General features: G+C 49.3%; 3 protein-coding genes across 13 annotated transcripts in view; 2 read left to right on the top strand and 1 right to left on the bottom strand.

Annotated features, from left to right (window-relative positions):
• The window catches only part of NDEL1 (nudE neurodevelopment protein 1 like 1), a 55,609-nt gene extending 52,891 nt beyond the window's left edge, over window positions 1–2,718 (bottom strand). For 2 of the 10 annotated variants that reach the window (XM_033422880.2, XM_033422882.2), the window contains exon 1: window positions 2,657–2,701. The gene's annotated coding sequence lies outside the window, so the exon portion shown is untranslated. Of the gene's footprint in view, window positions 1–2,656 lie in introns of all 10 variants that reach the window. The other 8 variants (XM_033422884.2, XM_033422883.2, XM_033422886.2 and 5 more) reach the window with 6 other exon arrangements.
• Window positions 2,719–2,859: 141 nt separating this feature from the next.
• Window positions 2,860–10,675, top strand: LOC101278792 (ubiquitin-conjugating enzyme E2 B-like). Its single transcript, XM_033422607.2, has 2 exons — window positions 2,860–4,087; window positions 10,659–10,675. The coding sequence occupies exons 1-2, from the start codon at window positions 3,718–3,720 to the stop codon at window positions 10,673–10,675; spliced, it is 387 nt and encodes a 128-aa protein (XP_033278498.1). The 5' UTR covers window positions 2,860–3,717.
• Window positions 10,676–16,064: 5,389 nt separating this feature from the next.
• RNF222 (ring finger protein 222) lies at window positions 16,065–24,100 on the top strand. Of its 2 annotated transcripts, none has more exons than XM_049701683.1 (3): window positions 16,065–16,270; window positions 20,044–20,157; window positions 20,749–24,100. In XM_049701683.1, the coding sequence occupies exons 2-3, from the start codon at window positions 20,154–20,156 to the stop codon at window positions 21,300–21,302; spliced, it is 558 nt and encodes a 185-aa protein (XP_049557640.1). In that variant the 5' UTR covers window positions 16,065–16,270; window positions 20,044–20,153; the 3' UTR covers window positions 21,303–24,100. The 2 variants fall into 2 exon arrangements, with proteins under 2 accessions (XP_049557640.1, XP_033278780.1); XM_033422889.2 differs by having other exon boundaries at window positions 19,943–20,157.
• The last annotated feature ends 1,569 nt before the right edge of the window (window positions 24,101–25,669 follow it).

Raw genomic sequence — 25,669 nt, 5'->3', positions numbered from 1 at the left:
ACCAGTTTGTTCTTTCAGGTTTTCTCTCTCTTAAGCTATTATTTCTTGGATGATTTTTTTCAGATGCCTGCCTGGTCAGCTTCTTTTTTCTCATTATTGCATACATCTCTCCTCCCTGGTGCTTTTGCCCCTCATCATTTTCTAATTGAAAGCTGTGGAGGAATCTAATGAGAATCCCAGAGTGACCCTTCCCCATCTCTCCCTCTGACCCACAGAAAAAAAAAGTGCTAGAAAAATCTCCCTGAGTCTGTATAATTTGGAATGAGTAATAATTTAACCAGAAAAGGATTAATGTTTACCTTCATCCTTTCCCCCCAAAAAAGAAATTGCTAAGCAGATACACAGTGGAAAACAAGGTTATATGGGGACATGACCAAAAAAGGAAATTGTTAATGCAAATTTTAACCCAGTAAGACCCTTAATGTCCATCCAAGGTAATTGACTGAATCAATGATCATATATCCACACAATGGAATACCAGGTAGCCACGAATGACAATGTAATAGAACACTGTGTAATAATATGAGAACAAATTATGATTAGTAAGTCGAAAGCATGAATACAAAATAAAATGACTCCATTTTTATAAGTATATACCCACAGGAAAAAAAAGACTGGAAGGATATATTTATAACTGGTGGCTATCTCTAGGCGATTTATATTTTCTTTTTTGTGTTTATCTGTATTTTCCAAATTTCCTACAGTGAACACAGATTACTTTTATAATCCAAAGGAGAAAAAAATTCATCAAATTCTTGACATAGTCATTAAGAACTGCTGTTTTCTGAAGCCTATGCTCTGAGAACACATATACAAGAAAATAAGGGATCGACCACAAACCTCTTTCCTGAGCTGGCCATATGTTAACAATTTAACAATTATCCTACTCCAGTAGAAAGATGAGCAATGAACATAAATAAGTGGTTCACTGAAGAAATACGAATAATAAAAATAAATAAAATTAAAAAAATAAAACAAATGATAATACCCAGTTCTGGTAATAGTGTGAGGAAGCCAACACTCTCAGACAACACTGGTCCAAGTGAAAATGCTACGACTATAGCAGTTACCACAATGGATTGAATACAAGTATCTCCACTTCCTCCTGAAACATCACAAAAAAGACAGGACAAATTTTTTTTTTTTTTTTTTTTCTGCGGCACGCGGGCCTCTCACTGTTGTGGCCTCTCCCGTTGCGGAGCATAGGCTCCGGACGCACAGGCTCAGCGGCCATGGCTCACGGGCCCAGCCGCTCCACAGCATGTGGGATCTTCCCGGACCGGGGAACAAACCCGTGTCCCCTGCATCAGCAGGCGGACTCTCAACCACTGCGCCACCAGGGAAGCCCAGGACAAATTTTAAAAGGTAGAAACCCATCAGGACAGAGTACGGGAGAGCAGACGTCAACAGACTTGGAAGACAGCAAGCAGAATGGTGAATGGCAGCTGATGGACTGCATCAGAGAAGGCTGGAAACTGAATGCCAACCAGAAGCAAGCAGGGTGTGCCTCTGAACCGCAGAAAGGCCCAGGAATTGGAAGTACCAGCTATGTCAGAAGACGGGGTGGGGTGGAGCCAAAAACAGGAAGCCTGTTGAAAGCACAGTGTGTTTACAAAGCACTCAGACTTCACAGCCCAGGTAACTGACCAGCCAAGGCATTTAGCTCTCCCTCTGCCCAGCAGGAGGAGAAGGCTTCTCCTCTGGAGAAACTAAACCAGAGAAGCTCCAGAACTAGGGACACTGGGCACACCAGAGGGCAAGGCTGTCACTACACTAGAAAGGGAAGTGGGATAAAGGGAGGGAGGATTCTTCAAAGGCTTCATATCAAACGATGAGACCCCAAAATTCCCTCCCCTACTGACCCTCCAAGAATGCTGGCAGCCTGGATTCTACCCTCCAGGCAGGAGATCAGAGAGTCTTTCTCAACAGAACGAGATGGCTTGGGTCTTCCCTGGTGGCGCAGTGGTTAAGAATCTGCCTGCTAACGCAGGTGACACGGGTTCGAGCCATGGTCCGGGAAGATCCCACATGCCACGGAGCAACTAAGCCCGTGCTCCACAACTACTGAGCCTGCGCTCTAGAGCCTGCAAGCCACAACTACTATGCCGTCTTATAGTTTACAAAACACTTTCACAATCATTGTCCTGCTCAAGCATCACAAACATCCCACAAAGCAGAGACATTTTACAACTGTGTAGACCAGAAAACAGGTTCAGAGGAAAGTGACTTGCCCATAAGTAAGGCAAGAAGCCAAGACTTAATCACAAGCCCCAACTTGGTCAGCTTGGCAAAATTGCAAGCAGCACACCAGCTGTGTCTCAGTCAACCTCAGATAAACCTGTCTGAACCCAAGGAGGTCTCTCTGCAACCCAGAAAAATGCTACCTGGGCAGCTCAGGTAATACACAACCAAATCAAGGTGATGGGATTTCAGGAAACCACCAAACCACCAAAGCCAACCCCTGGTATCACCCCCACACACAGGGACACAGCCAACTTCACAAACTGACCTCAGCCTCTGACAGTCCCCCGACCACATGGACAGAGAGGGTCCACCAGGAGCCCCCCACCCCAACTCTGGCGTGTTGCCAGCTGGCCCTCACCTGGCCCAGACCTTGTCCAAGCTGACCCCCCAACTCCCCACCATCCCAACGTACCTGGTCCCGTGTCCCAGCTCTCGCTGATGAGATCAACAGCAGCACAAAGCAGCCGGAGCTGAAGCCGCTGAAACAAAATAGAAATCAACAGGAAGTGTGAGAATCACCTTCTGACAAAAGAGGCACAAGGACAGGAAGTGGGTTCAGGCCAGGAAGGCTGGGGCCGGCCTTCTAGAAGTGAGGCAACCCTGCCAGCCTCATCGCTCAGCTGTTGTTGAACAAGACTTCAGGGCTGGGGAAGGGAAAAAAAGAAATTCAAGCCCTAACTCTTTAGCCAGAACTTCAAGCTTCCCCATGTCCACTATACGCATGTATGTCTCCGGCCCTGTATTTGAGGGGAAAGGCGAGGGGAAGAAGAGATTCACAGAGCCTGGCAGAGCACACATGTGGTACTTAAAAGAAAGAACTTGAAGTCAGATAGCCTCCACTTACCACTTTTAGCGGCGAGACCTTGAACGGGTTGCCGTGCGTCTCCGCATTTTCCCAAAATGAAATGCCGTACTGACCTCACACTATTGTTTGGGCTTAAATGAGATAACGTGTGTAATTGGCTTCATATACATCCAATTAGTCCCTTTAGTGGGTTGTGGCATCCCCCCCTCCTTTCTGCCTCTCCAAATCTGACCCACTCCTTTAGTCTTTATCAGGTCAGACCATCCTGGTCTGAAGAGTCACCCCAAACACCTCTCACCTCCACAGCGGCTGCAGGTCCCGTGTGTCATTAAGTCCCACCACGTAGGACAAGCACCATTGCTAAGAACTGCTACTGAGGCCCTTCACTGATCATTCCTTCCCACGGTGATGTTTACCTCCCCAAGGTCAACCAGAGAGGGAAAGGGCTGCATGGCTTTGTCTCTGTATCCCCAGGAACATCCAGCAGAGCACTGGAAGTTAGTCCATAAATGTTCATGGACCTTTAAGATGCTATGGGGCTTTCAGACTGACTGCGGGCAGCTGGGGAGCACGCCGACCCGCCCTGGAGGAGGCTTATGCGGGATTTCAAGTGATTGCAAGAGGATCCACCTGTGGGTGTCAGTGGCGCACCATCTGAAAACAACATCATGCACTGGAATGCAGTTATATTTGGACCAGAAGGGACATACTTTGAAGATGGTACTTTTAAACCAGTAACAGAATTTTCTGAAGAGTATCCAAATATACTGCCAGCTGTCAGGTTTTCATCCAAAATGCTTCATCCGAATGTGTATGCTGATGGTAGCACATGTTTAGATATCCTTCAGGATCAATGGAGTCCAATATATGAAGTAGCTTCTCTCTTAACATCAATTCAGTCCCTGCTGGATGAACCGAATCCAAATAGTCCAGCCAATAGGCAGGCAGCACAGCTTTATCAGGAAAACAAACGAGGAGATGAGAAAAGGGTTTCGGCCATTATTGAACAAAGCTGGAATGATTCACAATACACAACTGGTCTGTTCATCTTTTTCATCATTGTTGTGTGTAATTTACCTCGCAGTAGAAAGGCTAACAAATTTTAAGTGCCACAGGTTTTAAGGATTCTACAGGAAAAAAAAGTCCTTCAGTTTAGAATCTACAAAAGCTAGTGTATCTTGATTGATGTACTTTTTATTGCATGGTGTGAACTAAGTTGTTGCTTACATGAAGGTGTAATATATCCTGCTTGTATTTTTTCCAAGTGTATAATGTTAGTGTGGAGTTTTCATGACAGAATCTGCACATTTTGTAAATCTGTACTTTTTTCAAATATTGAATGCCTTATTTTTGAATTCTTTAGATATTTTTAATTGGAGGAAAGCACTTAAAGTTTTTTATATATGAACATTACACGTAAAGCTGTTAAAATACATAACTTCAGGGCAAAAAAAAGATGCTATGGGGCTTCCCAGGTGGCACAGTGGTTAAGAATCCGCCTGCCAATGCAGGTGACCTGGCTTCAAGCCCTGGTCCGGGAAGATTCCACATGCTGTGTAGCAACTAAGCCCTTGCACCACAACTACTGAGCCCACATGCCACGACTACTGAAGCTAACGAGGCTGGAGCCTGTGGTCCGCAACAAGAGAGGCCACTGCAATGAGAAGCCCATGCACCACAACGAAGAGTAGCCTCCGCTCACTGCAACTAGATAAAGATGCGCACAGCAACGAAGACCCAATGCAGCCAAAAATAAATAAATAAATTTATAAAAAGAAAAAAAGATGCTATGGAAACACCGCCCTATTTAAAGCGTTTTGGTAAACTCCGGCATCTGGGCTGAGGTCGCCATAGCCACGGTTTTGCAGGCTGTAGCAGAGCCTTGCAGGAGGGCAGGACCAGGGCGATCCCTGGCTCCTCTTAGCTCTTCTCACAACCCCTAAAGCCCCTAAAGATGTGAAATGGGGGAGTGTGATGAAAGCTGCAGCTCAAGCTGCCTGGAACTACTACTTCCCATCCCGCCCCCATCTCCCGAAGGAAGCCCGCGTAGCCTGCAGCCTACTTAAATCTCCCTCAAAAGCAGCCTTACGTTTACAACCTGATCAGGAGACCTGCTCTCCTCCTGGCTCTCTGTCCTCAGCCAGATGACAAAAAGGTCCCCTTTTATTCAGATGACAGATATCTTGATAGCTAAGATGGCACCTTCTTAAGGATTGCCCCTCACCTCTTGCTCCCTCCAAGGCACCACCCCACCAGGGCTGCCCGTCTCCATACTTCTCATAGTGTAACCCCAAGCCTTGTTGAGGCTTACTAGGCGCCAGGCACTGTGATGTTTTACATACAATATCCTGCTTTAACCTTCAAATAACTCTCTAAGTAAAGGTCGTCACCATTCCCATTTTACAGATAAGGAAACTGAGACCCCAAGAGGTCACGCAACTGACCCAACTTTAACTTGTAGACATTTCAGATTTTACTCCAAGGATTTTACTCCAGGAAGCTGCAAACTCTCCCACCTCCCACATCGCAGAGAAAGGACCTTAGAGTCAGCATGTTCTAAGTTTCGGAACTACTGAGTGTGAGTCATCACCAGGGAGCTAGTTAGAAACGCAGAACCTCAGGCCCCACCCCAGTCCGATTGAATTAGAATTTGCATTTTCACAAGAGAACCAGGTGATCGGTTTGCTCATCAAGGTTTGAGCCACTGAATTGAAGAGATGATGGAATTCAGGCGCCCACAGGCAAAGCAAGCATAGAAAAAGAACCCCACGGGGTTGGGCTTCTCTGGTGGCGCAGTGGTTGCGAGTCCGCCTGACAATGCAGGAGATACGGGTTCGTGTCCTGGTCTGGAAAGATCCCACATGCCGCAGAGCGGCTGGGCCCGTGAGCCATGGCCGCTGAGCTTGCGCGTCCGGAGCTTGTGCTCCGCAACGGGAGAGGCCACAACAGTGAGAGGCCCGCGTACCGAAAAAAAAAAAAAGAACCCCACAGGGCTCTAGATGTTGGGGATTTTGCCTCTAGAGCAGGGCTCCCCAACCCCCCAGGCCGTGGACGGTACCGGGCCGCACAGCCGGAGGTGAGCAGTGAGCGGCGGGCGAGCCCGCGAAGCTTCATCTGCTGCTCCTCATGGCTCCCCGTGGCTCGCATTACCGCCTGAACCACGCCCCCACCCTCGTCCGTGGAAAAATTGTCTTCCACAGAAACCCATCCCCGGTGCCAAAAAGGTTGGGGACCGCTGCTCTAGATCACAGAGCCAAAAATTAGGGGTCCGAAGCTCCCGGGGCCTCAGTTTCCTCTTTCTAGGTGCTCAAGCAAAATCTCAACTCTGGAAGTCTGGAGAGCAATCGGACGGCTTTAGAGCGCCACCTGCTGGTCGTGATTAGCTATGCATCACACGTCTCTGCTCCAGGCATCCCCTCCCACAGCGGCAGCTACTTGTGTGCGGCGGCTGAGCCTTCTCTTGTGGATTTTTGTAGTTTTTCCCAGACCGGTTTATTTCTCTTCCTTCTTTAGACTTCAACATTCACCATTCGTTATTCCTATCACTGGTTCAGATAACTCCATACTCTCTAAATGACAAGAATGCAGCACCTCAGGTTTGCTTGCTCCCTTGACCTCAGTTCAGTTCAATTGATGAGGGGTGTAAAGCCTAAGACCTGACCATTTCTCTTTTCACTAACATCAAAGCAAGTGGTGAAACCACGCCCTTAGTGTTACAACCAAGGCATAAAGATTTAAAACTGATCCCTATAAGAAAGTATTTGCAACATTCACATGGACATATTTCTACTTACCTATATTTAAATCCATCTAAAATCAATAGCAGAAGGAAAGCATCCGAATAGTATACAGGGCAAAAGATACAGGTAAGCTCATAGCAGAAGAAATATAATTAGTCAAAGACATTTTTAAGAAATGTCCCTATTTTAAACCTTGCTTACCTTCTTTTTTTTTTTTTTTTTTTTTGCGGTACGCGGGCCTCTCACTGTTGTGGCCTCTCCCGTTGCGGACGCGCAGGCTCAGCGGCCATGGCTCACGGGCCCAGCCACTCCACGGCATGTGGGATCTTCCCGGACCAGGGAACAAACCCGTGTCCCCTGCATCGGCAGGCGGACTCTCAACCACTGCGCCACCAGGGAAGCCCTTTCACTAGTATTTTAATGGTTATCAAGCAATCCCACTCCCCAGCTAATGCAAGAATCTTAGGATTGATTTAACTCCATATATCCTCCTCCTGCTTTTTGGCTATTATTGTCAAGTATTTTAATTTTTCATGCATTTTTAAACTTAAGATATTATCAATATTATTATTCTATACAGTCAATATTCGTGTATTTTTCCCACACATTTCCCTCTTGTCATTCATTCATTCCTGCATGTCTTTGCTTCCATTGGGGTCACTTTCATTCTGCCTAAAGAATGTTCTTTAGTAGTACTTTTAGTTCAGCTCTCTCGGCAATGAAGTCTCTGTTTTCGTTTGTAAACCTCTTTGTTCCAACTTCTTTTTTTTTTTAATTAATTAAGGTCTTTTATTTATTTATTTTTTTGGGGGGGCTGCTTTGGGTCTTCGTTGCTGTACACGGGCTTTCTTTAGTTGCGGCGAGCAGGGGCCACTCTTCAATGTGGTTCGTGGGCTTCTCATTGCCGTGGCTTCTCGTTGCGGACCACAGGCTCTAGGCACACGGGCTTCAGTAGTTGTGGCTCACGGGCTCTAGAGTGCAGGCTCAGTAGTTGTGGTGCATGGGCTTAGTTGCTCAGCAGCATGTGGGGTCTTCCCAGACCAAGGCTCAAACCCGTGTCCCCTGCATTGGCAGGTGGATTCTTAACCACTGCGCCACCAGGGAAGCCCTCACTCAATTTTTTTAAATAATCTTTGACTTTGGTTTTCAGAAGTTTTACTAGTTTGCCCAGGTAGGGATATTTTGTATTTATTTTGCTTCAGATTTGTAGAGTTTCTTGAATCTGTGTTTTAATGTCTTTCACTAATACTGTAAAATTTGAAATCAGTAACTCTTCACCTATTGCTTCAGAACGACTCACTCACTCTCCCTGAATCCAATTAAATGTGTTTAGACCTTTACATCACATTCCATACCCTCTTATGCTCTTTTCTGTATTTTCCATCTTTTTTATCCCACTCCCACGCTTCAGACTAAATATTTTCTACCCACCTGTCTTTCAGTTTACTAATCCTGTCTTCTGTTATATCTAACCGACTGTTGGGAATTCCCTGGCAGTCGGTCCAGTGGTTAGGACTCAGCACTTTCACTGCTGTGGCCTGGGTTCAGTCCCTGGTCAGGGAACTAAGATCCCACAAGCCTCCCAGTGTGGCCCCAAAACAAACAAACAAACAAACAACTGCTGTTAAACCCATCTATAGAGTTTTTTTGTTTTGGTTTGGGTTTTTTTTTTCTGTTTTTAAGTAACTGTATTTTTCAATTCTAGAGTTTCCACTTGGTTCTTTTAAAAAATTGTTTCTAGTTCTCCATCTACTTTCTTGAATGTATTAGAGTCCATGTACAATAATACCAATATCTTTTTCTCCTTCAGGTCTACTATTTATTTTTTTCTCTTGGTTTTTGTTCATTTGGTCTTGTCTCTTAGTATATCTGTTAACTTTTGTTAAATGTTGGATGCTGTGTAGAATGAAAAACCATAGAGGCTCTGGATTATGTTATTTCTCCAGAAGAGATGGAAATTTCTGGGGTTTTTCTTTTGTTTTGGGGGGGTGGTTTTGCTGTTGTTGTTGTTTGTGGGTTTTTTGTTGTTGTTTCCAGGCAGTTAGAGTAGGGTTAAATCATTTAATACAATCAGGAACTGAGATGTTCCTGGCTTTGTATGGGCTGGTATGTTTCTGGATTGCCCTTGCTCCTAGATCATAGCCCTTCAGGGGTCTCAGCTGAAACCCTAAAGTGTTTCTCAGGTCCCTCTTTCTTGTCAGCTCCTGAACTCCTGAGCCTTGTGATAATGCCAAAACTTTAGGCCACCATTTTCTGCTCAGCCTCAATGCCTCCCAAGCAAATCAGCAAATTACTGTAAGGAATTTCCTTAAGGAAAGCAGTGGAGATGATCCCCCTCACTTCAAAGGGTTTTCCTTCTGTACAGGATCCTGGTTACTTAAGTTCTGCCCACTTTGGCTACTCTTAAAGCCTTAAAACAGCTGTGAGTGGGGGGGGGGGGAATCTAATTTTTACATTGTTCTCTAAAGGAATTCTAGCCTGATACAAGCCACTCTGTCATGACCAGAAGCAAGACTCAACTAATGTACATTTTTTAAAAAGATAATTCTGGGGACTTCCCTGGTGGTGCAGGGGTTAACAATCTGCCTGCTAACGCAGGGGACACAGGTTCGATCCCTGGTCCAGGAAGGTCCCACATGCTGCGAAGTAACTAGGCCCATGTGCCACAACTGCTGAGCTTGTGCTCTAGAACCCACAAGGCACGACTACTGAGCCCACGCACCACAACTACTGAAGTCACGGGCCTAGAGCCCATGCTCCGCAGCAAGAGAAGCCACCACAATGAGAAACCCACACAATGCAACGGAGAGCAGCCCCCACTCGCCGCAGCTAGAGAAAGCCCATGCGCAGCAACAAAGACCCAACACAGCCAAAAATAAATAAATAAAACGAATAAATTTTTTTAAAAAATGAGAGTGTATGGGAGTACCCTGTAGTCCAATGGTTAGGACTCTGAGCTTCCCTTCCACTGCAGGGGGCACAGATTCAATCCCTGGTGGGGGAGCTGGGATACGCAAGCTGCAGGGTGTGGCCAAAAAATAATAATAATAAAATATAAAAATAAAAATGAGGGTGTAAAAGAAAATTTATTGGGGATCACAAGATAACAATTGAAAAAAATCAGATCCTGAAAGTATTTATTCAGTGTGATCCCACTTATTTTTAAATCATCACATATTATAATTATATATTATATAATATATAATTATCTTTAGCATAATCATATATATATACATATATAATAATATATATAGGGGCTGGAAGAATAAACACCAAAATAGTTATAATAATTATGTGTGGAGGTGGTATAGAGCTTATGTTTTTCCTTTTCACGTGTGCTTGTATGAAATTTCCACTTTTTTTCAACACTAATGCTATTTTTATAATCAGAAAAAATACAAAAAATTTTTTTCACTCCTGACTCTGTCCCTGACCCTGGTCTTACCTGTCTCAAGCATTGAGGCCTCTCAGCTGTCAGGGAGGCTTTCAGTTCTGGGATGAAGAGTGAAGACTCAGAAAATCCTCCAACAAAGACTGATTTCAAGCAGTCTTTCTTCTGCAGCTGCCACCACCCCCAGGAAGTGGGGAGAGGTTTCCCTTCCACATACCGCCCAGCGAGCAAATCTCTGGGCTTCCCCGCTCTTTAGCTTCCCTTCCCCCACCTGTCTCAGAGCATCTCGGCCCCCTGCAGTTGGCGATTTGGGGTCTGTGTGTTTTACGACGGTGGGAAGGCGTGGGGCGGGGCGCACGCAGACCAGGTGAGTTGCAGGACGCAGCCCACGGCGGCTCGTGCGCGGCTGCGGCGTGACTCAGCCTTCCTGCTCTCCCAGTACCCCACCCCTGCTGCTGCCCTCTGTCTCCTCCCGCAGCCCTCACCCTCGGGTGACCGTCCGTCCTTGCCAGTTTCATTCGCAAGTCCAAGCTACTTTTCTCCTTTTCTCAGGATTCCTTCGGTTGACCCCACTCTGTGGCTTCCCGTCCAATGGGCTCTCAAGCATTGAAAGCCAGCCTCGGGCTCAGCCTTGAAAAATCCTGAAGTGGCCTCTTTCGGCTCTGAGATCCCGAGCCGCTGTGGCTCCGGACCTTGGGGGTCATCATCCCCCAATCGTACGTCTCAGATCAGCGTGCGCCAAGGCCCGTGCGCGCCACGACTTCCGGTGGTACACAAGAGAAACTTTTTTTTTTACTTAACAGTATGTATTCATTTTGCTGTTTATTAAGGATATAATTAGAGCATCAGACCTGTGATCTCACAGAATGGATGCTCAGAATGAGAGAGGGTAGGTTTTTGTTGCTGTTGTTTAAAAAAAATCAAGTAAACAAGCGTACTTGGATGTGGCAACAATTACCAAGACAAACCACTAAATTAAGATTTCCCCGGGGGGATGCCTCCTTTAAAAGCCCCAGATTCCGTCAGGAGTCCCCCCCTCTTCCCCGGCCCATCTTCCCTCCTCTCCCCAGACTCACCTCCTGGAGAACCTGTCCAAGATCATGCTTTTTCTAAAACAACACTGGTGTACAGTGGCTGTGTACCCCGGTGGTGGGCTCATCCTCCCGTCTCCAGCCAGACCTGAGGTTTTCAGTCCACTATGACTTTGAGGGGGGAATCTTGGTATGGATTCCAAAGGCGTCTAGAATAGAAAGGAGAATGACTTTGGGAGAATGCATTGTCCAAACTTCTCTTGTGCGCCACCCCTCCACACACACACACCCCATACACGTGAGCTAGGCTTCAGAGGTTACCTTTATTCATTTAACAAACATTGATAGGGACTTCCCTGGCGGTCCAGTGGTTAGGACCCCGAGCTTTCACTGAGGAGAGCCTGGGTTCAATCCCTGGTCGGGGAGCTAAGATCCCGCGTGCTGCCTGATGCGGCCCAAAGGAAAAAACCAAAACAAACAAACAAAAGAAACCACATTGATTTATTGAGCACTATTGATAGACACCAGGCCCACAAAAATGGACAGAGATGAGTTAGGATCCCCTCCTACAAGGTCTTAAAAGTTAAAGATGCCAGAGGGGAGGTGATGAGGTAGAAAGGCATTCCAGCCAGGAAAAAAAAAAAATTTTTAAAGGCATTAAAAAAAAAAATCACAGAGCCCCAGAAGCCTGAGGCCTTCAAGGCATCTAAACTAAAAGCCAGCACTCTGGCCACTCTGTGTGGCATGAGACAGCCAAGGCCAAGAGGATGTCCAGAGACAGTCTGGGAAAGGCAGTGAGGCCCTCATGTGCCGGCTGAGGGGGTGGGCTTTGCACTGAGGGCAGTGGGGAGCCATGGAAGTCTTCAGAGGGAGGAGAGGGATGCAGGGTAACATCTGTGAAGATGCTCTTTGGCTGCTGTGTGCTGGGCTGCAGGTTGGACTGAGGGGGCTGAGGGCCAAGGGGGGCGAGTTGGGAATGAGAGCAGCCCTTGTCCGCCTACCAAGCCAGGTGCCCTGGCAGGGCCTGTGTTCTGTTCAAAGGCCCCAGGTCTCCCCTGTGCTACCAGCAGCCCCAGGCTATGTAATAATGGGGAGAGAGCCCAGGGGACAAAGGGAACAGGTAAGACAGAGAGATTTTTCAGGGGTGTGAATGAACTGAAATCCCAAAACAGCCTCTGAGCTGGCTGGAACCAAGCAGGGCCCCCTGCAACTGGATGCAGGGGTGGGCACTTGACACTTGATTTGCATTTCCCTGATTGAGGCAGGAGACAGATGGGCTCCAGGTTAGACATTTACAACTAGCCTCCTGTTTACACTTCCTGGGGTGAGAAGAAGATGGGCTTCATTCATTACCAGCCCGGACATTCACTACCCGCCCCTGTTTACATTTCCTGAAGCAAGAGACAAACGAGCTCCAGGAATACATATTTATGACCGGACTCCTGTCTATATTTCGAGATCTGCACCTCGATATAAAAACCAGCAACAGAAATAGGGTAAATAACCAGACATTGGACATTTTTATGGCAGGGACGGAGTGGGACTGAACTCTGTTAAAAGATCAAGAGGTCATACGTTTCCCATCCTTGGAGCAAGGGAAACATTGCACATGTGCAGAAGGGCTCCTTGGGGGTCAAATATGAGGGGGCACCACCCCGTAATATGTGATGCTAAGGCTATCCCATAGGCAACTAAGAAGCCCGCATGCCACAACTAAGAAGTGTGCATGCCACAACTAAGACCCGGCACAGACAAAATAAATAATAAATATATTTTTTTAAAAACTGTCCTATGTCCTACTCTGTTAGGACCTTGCTAGATGGCTAGAGGCAACCTGATAAATAAATTCAAGCTAAGGTTTCCCCAGCTGATATACTTACTCTCTCAGGTAAGGGGTGTTTGTGTGTGTGTGTGTGTGTGTACGCATACCTATACATACATATGTAGCTATGATTTTTAAAGTGGAATTCTTATTTTGGAACACAAAACCATGACAGACTATAATAATAAATACTTATATATTCAAAGTAATCCTCAAAGTCAAGCTTCATGGCAGGGCAGGACCAGTGGAAAAGATTTTCCACTATAACCACTTCACATTAGACCAGGGGTCCCCAACCCCCGGGCCACGGACCACTACCGGCCCATTAGGAACCCGGCCACACAGCAGGAGGTGAGCGGCCAGTGAGCGAGCGAAGCTCGATCTGCCACTCCCCATTGCTGGCATTACCGCCTGAACACCCCCTCGCCCTCCTGTCCACGGAAAAACTGCCTTCCACGAAACCGGTCCCTGGTGCCAAACAGGTTGGGGACCGCTGCATTAGTCTGAGTCTAAGGACAGCCTGGCCTGGCTCAGTCCCCTCCCTGGGGGACACACACAGCCTTGATGCTGGGTATTTGGGGCTTCTTTTCAGGGACCCCCAGGAAACCCTGGCAGAGTCAGAAGCCACACTGCTGAAGGTGCCCCTGGAGGTGCTGATAAAAGGAGAAAGATTTGGCCAGCCCTCTGGGACTAGAGTTGCAAAATGAAACATAGGATGCCTGCTGAAATTTGAGTTTTAGATAAGCAATGGATAATTTATTAGTATAAATAGAGCCTAAGTATTAATTTTTTTTGGTTTATAATGTAAGTTTCATGCATACAACATTTTATTTCTACTTCTGTATGCACTCCAGCGTGCTCACCACCATAAGTTTAGTTTCCGTCTGGGGCTTCCCTGGTGGCACAGTGGTTGAGAATCTGTCTGCCAATGCAGGGGACACGGGTTCAAGCCCTGGGCCGGGAGGATCCCACATGCTGCGGAGCAACTGGGCCCGTGAGCCACAACTACTGAGCCTGCGCGTCTGGAGCCTGTGCTCCGCAACAAGAGAGGCCGCGATAGTGAGAGGCCCGCGCACCGCGATGAAGAGTGGCCCCCGCTCGCCGCAACTAGAGAAAGCCCTCGCACAGAAACAAAGACCCAGCACAGCCATAAATAAATAAATAAATTTTTAAAAAACTTTAGTTTCCGTCTGTCACCATACAGTCGATCCCCATTACCCATGAGTAGGTCCCAAATATTGCATTGAGCACCCTTATACTAAAAATTGTTTATCTGAAATACAAATTCATCTGGGCTGTCTGCTTTTTTTTTGGGGGGGGGGGCTGAGCCACGCAGCTTTTGTGGGATCTTAGTTCCCCAACCAGGGATTGAACCCGGGCCCTCGGCAGTGGAAGCACGGAGTCCTAACTACTGGACCGCCAGGGAAGTCCCCAGTCTGCATTTCTATTTGCTAAATTTAGGCCTGCCTGGGTCTCCTCACAGCCAGTTCCTGGGGAAAGAACATGAGAGACCGTCGTGACAGCTGGTACAGCGTCCGTGGGCGAGGTGACCAGGTGCGACGCCCTGACCGTCCTCCCCCGCCCCAGCCTCAAGGTGGCCATGGAGCCAGGCCAGGGTTGGTTGGGTGAGGGAGGGGCCATCACGGGGTGCCCTGGGGGGGTCACACTCATGCTTGGCTGTGCCTTGGATCCAGGAACCTCCTTTGTCAGAAGAAAACCAATTTCTCAAGGACTCCTGCCTTATTCTTTTTTTTTAGGCCTCGCCACACGGCATGTGGGACCTTAGTTCCCTGACCAGGGATCGCACCTGTGCCCCTGCAATGGAAGCACAGTCTTAACCACTGGACCGCCATGGAAGTCCCTGCCTTATTCTTGATTATTTTTTCCTGATTTTGAAAGAAACACACATTCAAATATCACAGGAATGTATGTCAGAAAGGTCCTCCAGGGACTCCCCTGGTGGTCCAGTGGTTAAGACTCTGTGCTCCCAATGCAGGGGGCCCGGGTTTGATTCCTGTTCAGGGAACTAGATCCTGCATGCCAAAACTAAAGATCCTGCATGCTGCAACTAAGACCCCTAGCAGTCAAAATAAATAAATTAAGAAAAAAAAAAGTTCCTCCAGAGATAAAACTATCAAGTTGGAGGTATCTTCCAGATTTTTCCTCTATAAAAATGATAATATATCATCATCATTTCCATAAACAGAATCACAGAGAGTGTCCTGAAACTTACTGTTTCATGTGATATCAGGGACTTCCTTCCATGCAGGTGTGCATTTCTACTTTATTGGGTTTTTTTTTTTTAATAAATTTTTTTTTTTTTTTGGCTGTGTTGGGTCTTTGCTGCTGCATGCAGGCTAAGCGACGAGCTGCAGTGCCCATGCTTTTCATTGGTGGCTTCTCTTATTGCAGAGCAGGGGCTCTAGGCATGCGGGCTTCAGCAGTTGTGGCACTCGGGCTCAGTAGTTGTGGCGCACGGGCTTAGTTGCTCCGCCGTATGTGGGTTCTTCCCAGACCAGGACTCGAACCCACGTCCCCTGCATTGGCAGACAGATTCTTAACAACTGCACCACCAGGGAAGCCCTACTTTCTTTGTTTTACTCTGCCTCCTTCTTTATCTCCATGGTGTTTGGTCTTTGGAGCTCTGAGCCCCTTTGAGTGTGAGATGAAGGACAAATGTACATAAGCACATCACCCAAATATTTGTGTATGACTTTGGGTGGCAAAGCATTACTGACGCCTTCACCGTCTCATGGCAGGGGAGCAGGGGGCTAGGGGAGGATCACGGAAATGGATCCAGGAGGCTGAAGGGCTGTATGACTTTTATTGTTGGGCTGCGGAGACCTATCTCTGGGGAGCCTCAGTCAAAGAGCTCCTGGATCACCGCCTCCATCGTGAGACCCTCTGCTTGTCTCCAGCACCCATCCCTGGGCTCCTCCTTAGGCAGGGGCCCCTCCTCTCCTAGCATCCTCATCGACATCACCTGACTCCAGCAGGGGCCAAACCCCTGGGCAACGCCAGGAGCCTCCCAGCCTCAAACGGGTTGGCCGACATTCACTTCCCCGTGCTGTCCTCCCGACCTGCTCAGTCACTAGGAAATGCCTTGGAGGCAGCGGCTGTCACAGTGACAGCGGCAGGAGGACGTGCCGCCCGCCCAGCACCTCTGGGTGGCTCAGACCTGCTCCATGGAGGGCCCGGGTGGAGAGGCAGATGCTGCTCGCCCTGGTCCCAGCCAAAGTGAGTCTGGGGTCCGGGCTGGGGGCAGGGAAGGAGTGGGATCCAGTCAGAGCTTGGCAGGGCTCTGCGCTGACATTGGAGTGATGCCAGGGTGTGTGTGAGAGAGAGAGAGAGAGAGAGTGTGTGTGTGTGTGTGTGTATGGTGTCTAGGGGTGAGGAAGTGGTCAACAAAGCCTTGCCTTGGGAATCCAGGAGGGAAACCCGGTGCCCACAAGTCTCACTCTGCCTCACAGGCTCACTGTCCCAAGGTGGGGGGCGGGGATCGTCTGGGCTGGTGACACCCCCCTCCAGTCCTCGAGGTGGGCTGCTGTGGGTGAAACTAGGCACTGGGGCTTCATGAGGACGGCTCCCCCTGCGCTGGCCCTCGTCCTCCCCTGCCTCCCAGGCGGCTGGAGGGGCAGCCCCGTTTACAATCACTCTGAGGAGGGAAGTTTGGGGGTCACTTTCCCATCCAGGCTTCATCTATTCCTTAAAAAAAAAAAAAAGCTTTACTGAGGTATGATTGCCATACAACAAGCTGTACATATTTAACACATACAACTGGATTCTGCAGCTCTCGCGAGGTATGCTCATCCCTGGACATTTATTAGATCAGTGTTTCTGTAGAGAAACAGTCTGTGAGGGCTGGGACCTCCAATTCTGCCACCTTGCTCTCGATTCTTCACCTACTCCTTGGATCAAGGTCTGGAACGCCCTCCACGGAGGCATCCGAACCCTCACTCCAGGAGGGTGGTACACAGCATGGGCCACGTAACCAGACTGACGTGGCCCCGAATCCTGGGTCTGCCCTGGACTAGCAGCCTGACTTTGAACAAGTTACTTAAGCCTCGCGGTTCCTCATCTGTAAAATGGAAATAATATCCCCCTCCCAGAGTCGCTGTCATGATGAAATGAGGAAGGCATGCAAAATGCTAAGCACATAACTAGTGTTCAATAAATAGTTGCTGTTATAATTATTTATTAGCTCAACACTGGTCCCATCTCACCTAGGAAGACTTTTCAGCCCTCCTTCCCCGAAATTTCCTGAAGCACCAATGGGGATGCCTTTGGTAGATAATGTCTTGCACTGTTATTTAGCTAGTTTGTGCCCAAATCAGAGCATTATTCCTTGCATTTCTTCTGCTGCCCTCTCCCCTGCCCCAGCACTCGAGACAGAGTCAGGCCCATAAGAGGAACTCAAGGATGGAGAATGAAATGGAATTAAGAGAAAGGGAGGGATGCAAGGAGGGAGGCATCAGGGAGACTGAGAAAGGGAGGTGAGAAGGTGGGGATGGAGGGCGGGTGGCATTGTCCAGACGTGAGTGACATGCCTCTCCCGAAGCACACGATGGGGAAGGGACTGCACAGAGAAGCCACCAGTGGGGACCTGGGATGTCTTTTGCATCCCCTGCATCCTTTTAATTTTTCCTCAAACTCAGTCCTCCCTGCTCCCCTTCTCATCCCAAGGAGGAAAGTGCTTCCTGATTTGGCTAATATCTACTCACCCACCCAATCTATCAACTGATTCTAATGTTTTCTATACTATCTATGAAAACTCTCTCTCTCTCTCCCATCTCCCTCTCCATTCTCCTTCCCAGGTGACCTCAGACAAGTCACGTCCCCATCTCTGGACCCGGGTCTGCTCACCTATAACACTAGATTTTCCTAAATGGCCTCAAAAGTCCTTTCTTCCCCCAGCATTCTCTTATCTAACTGCTTTACTTCTCCTTTTTTAAATTTATTTATTTATTTATTTATTTTTGGTTGTGTTGGGTCCTCGTTGCTGCACGTGGGCTTTCTCTCATTGTAGAGAGCGTCGGCTTCTCTTATTGCAGAGCACGGGCTCTAGGCACGCGGGCTTCAGTAGTTGTGGCTTGCGGGCTCTAGAGCACAGGCTCACTAGTTCTGGCGCACGGGCTTAGTTGCTCCGCGGCATGTAGGATCTTCTCAGACCAGGGCTCGAACCCATGTCCCCTGTATTGGCAGGCGGACTCTCAACCACTGCGCCCCCAGGGAAGTCCCTGCTTTACTTCTCTTGCCTTACTTGATAACTTACTTCTTAGTTACCCAAACAACTTAAGCGATTGATCATCCCTCCTTTTAAAAAAATCTTTTTTCAAGAAAACTTATAAATGTCCCCTAGGCTCTAAAGTTTCATGAAGGGCTTTTTTTTTTTTTTTTGCGGTACGCGGGCCTCTCACTGCTGTGGCCTCTCCCGTTGCAGAGCACAGTCTCCGGACGTGCAGGCTCAGCGGCCATGGCTCACGGGCCCAGCCGCTCCGTGGCATGTGGGACCTTCCTGGACCGGGGCACAAACCCGTGTCCCCTGCATTGGCAGGCGGACTCTCAACCACTGCGCCACCAGGGAAGCCCCATGAAGGGCTTTCCTGATCACTGCATATCTCCAATGCCTGGCTCAGTACCTAGCCCGCAGCAAGCGGTCAATAAATATTTGTTGAATAATTGGATGGATGGAATTGCCACCATATGCCTGTGGGGAATAATGAGATGCAGGGGGACATGTTAGCAGTTGGTCGGCTTAAGAAAAGCAAGGTCATCCTGAGAATAACCCCAGTTTAGACACTTGCAAGTGTGTTATGAAACAAAAAAGTAAAAAGTCTGAGAAACTCTGGAATCACCATCTTAATGATCTATTGCCCATCACTTACCTAATCTATTGTCATCCTGTTCAGTTATTCTAATTTGATGGGAGCTGCCCTCTGTCAGGGGTGTGATATTCTTTAGTCACTTATGTAATAAGGAACATCTGGGGAGGAGAGGGAAGGCCGGAAGGCAGATGTCAGGAGGGGAAAGGGCTTGGCGGCCTTAACAATGACACCTACCGTTTATTGAGCACTTACTGCAAGCCAGACTCTTCACTCTTGCTACCTCACTTAATACTCTGGACAACGCTGAGAGGAAGGTGGTACGATTATCATCAACCCCACCTTAGAGATGGGAAATCGAGGCTCAGACAGGTTATACAGATATATCCTTGGGTATATCAAGGATTTGAAGCCAGCTTCAGAGTCTGAGCACTTGAACCCTCACCCCAGCCTGGAAGCCACACTGACCACTTCAGAGACCAAAGCCTGAAAACCCCTGCAAAGGCTTTGGTGTTGCCACCAGGGTCCCCAGTCCCCTACCCCTCCCTCTACATATTTTTGCTCTTTCTTGGTTATGGGACCAAGTTTTCACCTTGGCAAAATGGACTTGGAACCAAGCCAGGAGCAGGGAGAGATTCCAAAAGATTTGTGATTAAACCAACTCTAGTTCGTCCTTCCTAGTAACTAACCTTGTTCTCACTACGTCATCTCTCAGATCTGGGGGCTGCCACACGGCTCTAGTTGTCAGTGTGTCCAGGGGTCTTCTGTCTACATCACTGATATATCAATAACAGGAAGAGGCTGTTCTAGAGGAGTTTAGATGACACAGCTGTGACACGTTGGGGACACGTTGAATAATGAGAACACTTGGACCACATCACATACCCAAAGAGGTGTTTCCCATCAAGGTTCACACCTTGGGAAACTGGACTAAATCCAACAATGTTGCCGTTGCTGACAGCATCGCCGGAGCCTCTCTTTAGCTCTCGGATAATGTTAGAAACCCACCTGTTGCATCATGGTGACTCCTTATCTTTGATTTAAAACAATCTCATGCCACTTGAGTACTCATTTGCTTTCTCACCAGAATGGGCACCCGGTGACTTTTGGCCATTTCCAAATACCAGACGTATCCTCGAAGGATGAAAATCTGCCCTCACAGAGGTTAATCAGAAGGTTCTCTCGCAGCCTCGGGCAGGCCTCCGGGAAGAGTCTGAAGGATGAGTGAGCTGTGACGGGCAAAGGAAGGAGCCCACAGCTCCCTGACGTGACCGCGCGGCCGGCCAGCCGTCATTTGGATGTGTAAGTTTGGAGTTTCATTTTCAAACCCCTCGTTGCTTTACAGCCACACGTGGCACACAGCAATGCGGCGCAGGGGCTGCGCACAACCCAGTGGGTCGGCCAGCCCAAGCGGGGAAACGCAGCAGCAGCAGCAGAGGCTGTTCTGGAAAACGGCCACTCTGGGCACACGCCCACACTGAGGCCTGGACTGAGGCCGCGGGTGCAACCGCTTAGCCACCTGCTTCCCCTGGGAAATGGGTCCTCCGGCCTCCACTTCGGGCCTGGAACCAGGAAGCGGGAGGCGGTGACCTCACAGCGAGTGCCCGTCGGGCTGGAGGTGGGAGGCTACACCCTCCCCCGCCACCCACCTCCTTCCAGAGCCCAGCGTGGCTGGGAGCTCTCGTTATTTGTCTCCCAATCCCCCTTCCGGAAGCGGCCCCTCATCGCTTCCGGCGGGTCCGGGGTTACTTCCGGTAGACCCTGGAGGAGGAGCAGCGGGAGAGGACCGGGGAGGAGGGGGCGGAGGCAGCGGGGTGCCGGGAGGCCCGGAGGGGTCCGGCAGGGGAGCGAAGGAGGGAAAGGCGCTGATGCTCTGGCCCTTCCCGCCCACAGCCAGGGCCCTGCTCTCCCGTGCGGCCATGTCCGAGGGGGAGAGCAAGGAAAGCTTGGGCGGCGAGTGCCCCGTGTGCTACGAGAAGTTCCGCGAAATGGAGGGCGCCAGCCGGACGCTGAGCTGTGGCCACATGTTTTGCCATGACTGCCTGGTCAAGTACCTCCTCTCCACGCGTGTGGACGGGCAGGTCCAGAGGACCGTCGTCTGCCCCGTCTGCCGCTACGTCACCTTCCTCGACAAGAAGAGCTCCTGCTGGCCCTCCAAGCTGGACAAGAGCTCTCAGACCCTGGTCGTGCCCTTGGACCCGCTGCCCGGCCTGCTCCGGGAGCCGCAGATCTTCCTCATCAGCAGCCATGGGATACCCCTGGGGAAGCAGGACAGCATCCTGCCCGGGCGCAGCCTGGCCGAGCTCTTGGAGGCCTCCCCGGTGCCCAGCTCCACCCGGTCGTTCTGCAGCCGCTTCCAGGCCCTACTGCTCATCGTCCTCATTGCCGTGGTGTCCGTGGTGGCTGCCATCCTGCCCTGGGTGCTGCTGGTGAGGAAGCACGCGTGAGTGGGGCACCGGCCCGAGGGCCGCTCTGGAAGCTGCCCGCTCACACAGCCAGGCTGCCTGGGGGGTGTCAGCCGAGCCCTGAGGGATGGCCAGGGGCAGAAGGGATGTTAGGGCGGTGCTGGCTGGAGGTCCAGTGGCATCTCCCCACCCCGGGCTCCTTGCTCCCAGTGCGTCTCAGGGAGAACAGGGAGGCCAGGGCTGGGCTGAGCAGCCAGGCTCTGGGCTGAATGAAACGGAAACTCCAGGCTCCAGACCAGGGAGGAAAGCGTGATGGACACCCTTGCTCAGAAACAGCAGCAGGGGCATACCCTCCGGGGAAGCTGACCCTTCCTCTAGGCTGGAGCCGAGCAACGCAGGGAGATGGGCGGCTGCTCCGTCCTGTGGGCTCACCAGCCCCGAGGGGTAGTCCTCACCTGCCAGGTGACCTGCCTGAGCCCAGCTGGGGTTCTGCGTGGGGTACATCCCAGAGGGGCCCAAGGGCAGGACTCCTCCAGGACAGAATTCCCAGCCAGGGTCCTCCAACCCGCTCCGAGCAATACACAGAAGGGGTGGCGCAGGGGCCAAAGGCGCTTGTGTTTCCTGGAATCTCAGCCCCCATCCATGACACCCCACAGCTGGGCAAGGGTGCCAGCCTGGAAGGTCTTCCCTGAGGGAGAAGCTGATCTCAGGGAGCTCCTGGAGGAAGGAACAGAAAAGGGGAGTGGAGGCCACATCAGGAGTCGGAAGTTTGTTGACAGAGGCTGAGGCCAGCAGAATGGCCCACAGAGCCAGAGGTCTCCCCAAGCCTCCCCGGCCCAAGAATGGTCCAAATTTTGAGTCCTGGGGTTTTCAAGGATAGTGTGGAAAGCGGGCAGTGCAGGGGAAGCCTGGTGGCCGGGACTTGAGTCAGCTGAAAACTATGTGGGCAAACGAACCCCTGGGGGCTTCCTCCCAGCCCAGGTTCTCCTCTTCCTCATGACCAACCACTCATTAGAGGCCACACCAGCCGGGCCAGTTCCCGGGGTGGATTCCCAGGCTGGGCTGGGTGAGGAAGGGTGGGGAAGAAGACAGCTGTGCCTGGCAGAGACGCTTCTGTCTCAATGAACGCTGGCACCCAGCTGTTGTCGGCGCTGGCCAAGGTCACATCACCTGCGGACCCCGCCTATGCTGGGGGTCCTTGATGAGGACACTAGAAAAAGCTCAGATTGGGTCTTGTCTGGGGAGCGAGCCATTCGGGGACAGCTATCTTCTGTTTATTAAGGCCCATAAGTCAGTGGGCCATCATCTTAATTTTAGGACTAAAACCAGCAAAAACCTCAAGCTGTTTTCTGAAATGGGTGGTTCAGAGCCCAGGTGTGCCAACAGCCAAGCTCCCCACAGCCTCTGCCTCTCTCAGCGAAGTTCGCTGTCTGTGGGGAAAGAAGTAGCGCCCTCTTACCTAGTTCCTAAAAGCCTGTAATGGTGGTCATTTGGGGACCATTCGGGGATGGGATCCACCTGCAGGGGATATTGGGACACAGAGTTGATTTAATGCACTTATGGGCTTCTTTTCAAGACTAGAGAAGAACATAGGTGCTATTGGGGGAGGTACAGGTGGATTCATGGGAAAAATGTTTATTACAGGAATTAAAATGTTACATTTACAAACACTCTACTGAGTCAGTTTTAACCACACCCAGGCTGCTTCAAACAGTGTCATGAATGTCTGGGGACCTGCTTTTAGCCTCTTCAGATTCTGTTGTGTTTGCCGAAAGTTAATTTCGAAATCCCTGTAGTGTTTCCATATTGTTCAGTCGTGACTTGTAGATAGCACTCCTTTTATTTTCAAAGAATGTCAAAAGCTATATATTTTCTCAAAGATTCCAGACACACTGTAAATGCATGTGGGAAGCGATGAGCCTGGCCTTTTAGGATAATTCTTTTTAAATGAAAAAGACCATCCGAAAACACAAATGCAAATGGCTCTTAAACATTTACTCAGCCACGCTTGTGAAAGGAGTGCAAATTACAATTCTGCTGGCATCCCGTTTTTCACCTATTAGCTTGTCTAAACTCACCCTGCTGCCAACGCTGAGGGAAGCACGTGAGGTTGGTAGGAAGGGATACTGATAAAACCCCTAGGAGGGGAAATTTGACATTATCTATCAAATGTCCACTTTGACCAAGCAGTTCCCGTTCTAGAAAGGTATGTGACAGATACACTTGCATATTGCGGCATTGACATATGTAACTGCAGTGTTGTTCCTAAAAACAAAGAATTGGGAAACCCTGCATGCCAGTCAGAAGGGGCTGGTTGTGTAACTTGAGATGCAGGAACTGTCATGCAGCTGTAAAAAGAACAAGGAAGGACCTGCAAACTGACTGAAAGTCTCCAAGATCCAATGGCCGATGGGCAGAGGCAAGGTGTGAAACGCTGGGTATCCGATACTACAACCTGTAGAAAGTTGGGGCATAAGAATTTACTTTCCGGGACTTCCCTGGTGTCCAGTGGTTAAGAGTGCGCTGAGAATGGACTTGAGGACACGGGGAGGGAGAAGGGTAAGCTAGGACGGAGTGAGAGAGTGGCATGGACTTATAAATACTACCAAATGTAAAATAGATAGCTAGTGGGAAGCAGCTGCATAGCACAATGAGATCAGCTCGGTGCTTTGTGACCACCTAGAGGGGTGGGATAGGGAGGGTGGGAGGGAGACGCAAGAGGGAGGAGATATGGGGATATATGTATATGTATAGCTTATTCACTTTGTCATACAGCAGAAACTAATACACCATTGTAAAGCAATTATACTCCAATAAAGATGTTAAAAAAAAAAAAAAAAGACTGCTTCCACTACAGGGGGCACGGGTTCGATCCCTGCTCAGGGAACTAGATCCCACATGCCGCGTGGCGTGCCCAAAAAAATGAAAAAGAATTTACTTTCTGATTTGCTTATTTGCACATAAAGCAATTGGGAATATTCAAAAAAAAACTAGTAAGAGTGGTGAACTGTGGATGGGGATGAGAAAATGATGGAATGGAAAGGGAACTTCTCCCTTTACCTTTGGTATTTAGGGATTTTTGAACCAAGTAAATGTAGGTATTATCTGAACATTAAATTGAAAAATTATATTAGAAGCTAAAGATATCTTCAGTGTACACACTTGCCTAGTGAGGAGTCGGCCCCAGGAGCCGCCAGACTGCTTGCCCTGTGGTTCTAGAGTGTCAGCTGATGTGTCTCGTTCGAGGTATGACATCTTAGGCTTACCAGGCACCCAGGAAGGAAGGTGAAATGCTTAATATTCTCAGCGTTCCTAAGTTCCTAGGGATTTCTCTGGGCCCCACCATTTAATGTGCTCATCTTGATTCCCTCTTTCTCAATTTTTTTGGCTGTGCTGCGCGGCTTGTGGGATCTTAGCTCTCCAACTCCCCAGGCCCCTGGCATTGAGAGTGGGAGTCCTAACCCCTGGACTGCCAGGGAATCCCCTGTTTTGATTCCCTCTTCTCTATCCTTCCTTTTCTTTCTCAAATAAAATCTTTCGCTTTAAGCAACCACCCTGGGTCAGGGCACTACAGGAAGATAACATAGATAGATAGGTAGACAGGCAGACGGATGCCCCGAGGTTAAACATAAACTGTCACTCCTCTCTTTCTCCCCTTGTCCAGCGGCATACCCCCGCCTTTACACACACACTCTCACACTCACACACACTCACTCCCTTTGCCACCTCCCATTACAATAACCTTTAGCTCTCATACACAGTCTAGGCCGACCCAGCGAGCCGAAGGATGCATACTGCACTGGTGGGCCCCAGGCCAGGGCTGCCAGGAGTCTGGGCAGGCACATCAGAGACCGCTCAGCCCCTCGGCCCGTGACCTCTGCCCTCAGTGAAGCCTGAGGACGCGGGCAGCTCTTCTGCAATCACCACTTCTCTTTGACCTTCAGAATCCAAATGTCCTTTTTTGATACAAAATAAACAACCTTGGCCCACCCTCACAACTTGTCCCTTTCCTTCGTCCTCCTCAAACCCAGAACAAAGGAGCGCCACAACTAATTCTCAACACAAACTACTGGCAGTTCCTACAAGCAATGCTGGTGCAGGCCTCTGGGCTCTCGTTTGGGTAGCTCTCTCCACCTGGAACACGCTTCCCCCATTGTCTACCTGGAAAACTCCTACCTAGCTTTCCAGAAACAGTTCATGGGTTACCTATAAAACCTCCCCCAACCCTTACCTTGGTTACAATTGGCCGCACCTGTGCTGTGTCCCCTGCTGCATTCCACCATCTTCCCGAGACACTTGATGATGCGTGTTTGTTGACAAGTCCGTCTCCTCCTTCTAGACAATGTGCTCCTTGACAAGATCATACAAGATGCTCAGATCATACCAAGTGTCTGGCACAGAATTTAGGA

This window comes from Orcinus orca, chromosome 19, assembly GCF_937001465.1.
Source record: "Orcinus orca chromosome 19, mOrcOrc1.1, whole genome shotgun sequence".
Taxonomy (NCBI): Eukaryota; Metazoa; Chordata; class Mammalia; order Artiodactyla; family Delphinidae; genus Orcinus; species Orcinus orca.
Note: the sequence above shows the minus strand (reverse complement) of the source record. Positions and strands in the feature narration are given on the sequence as shown.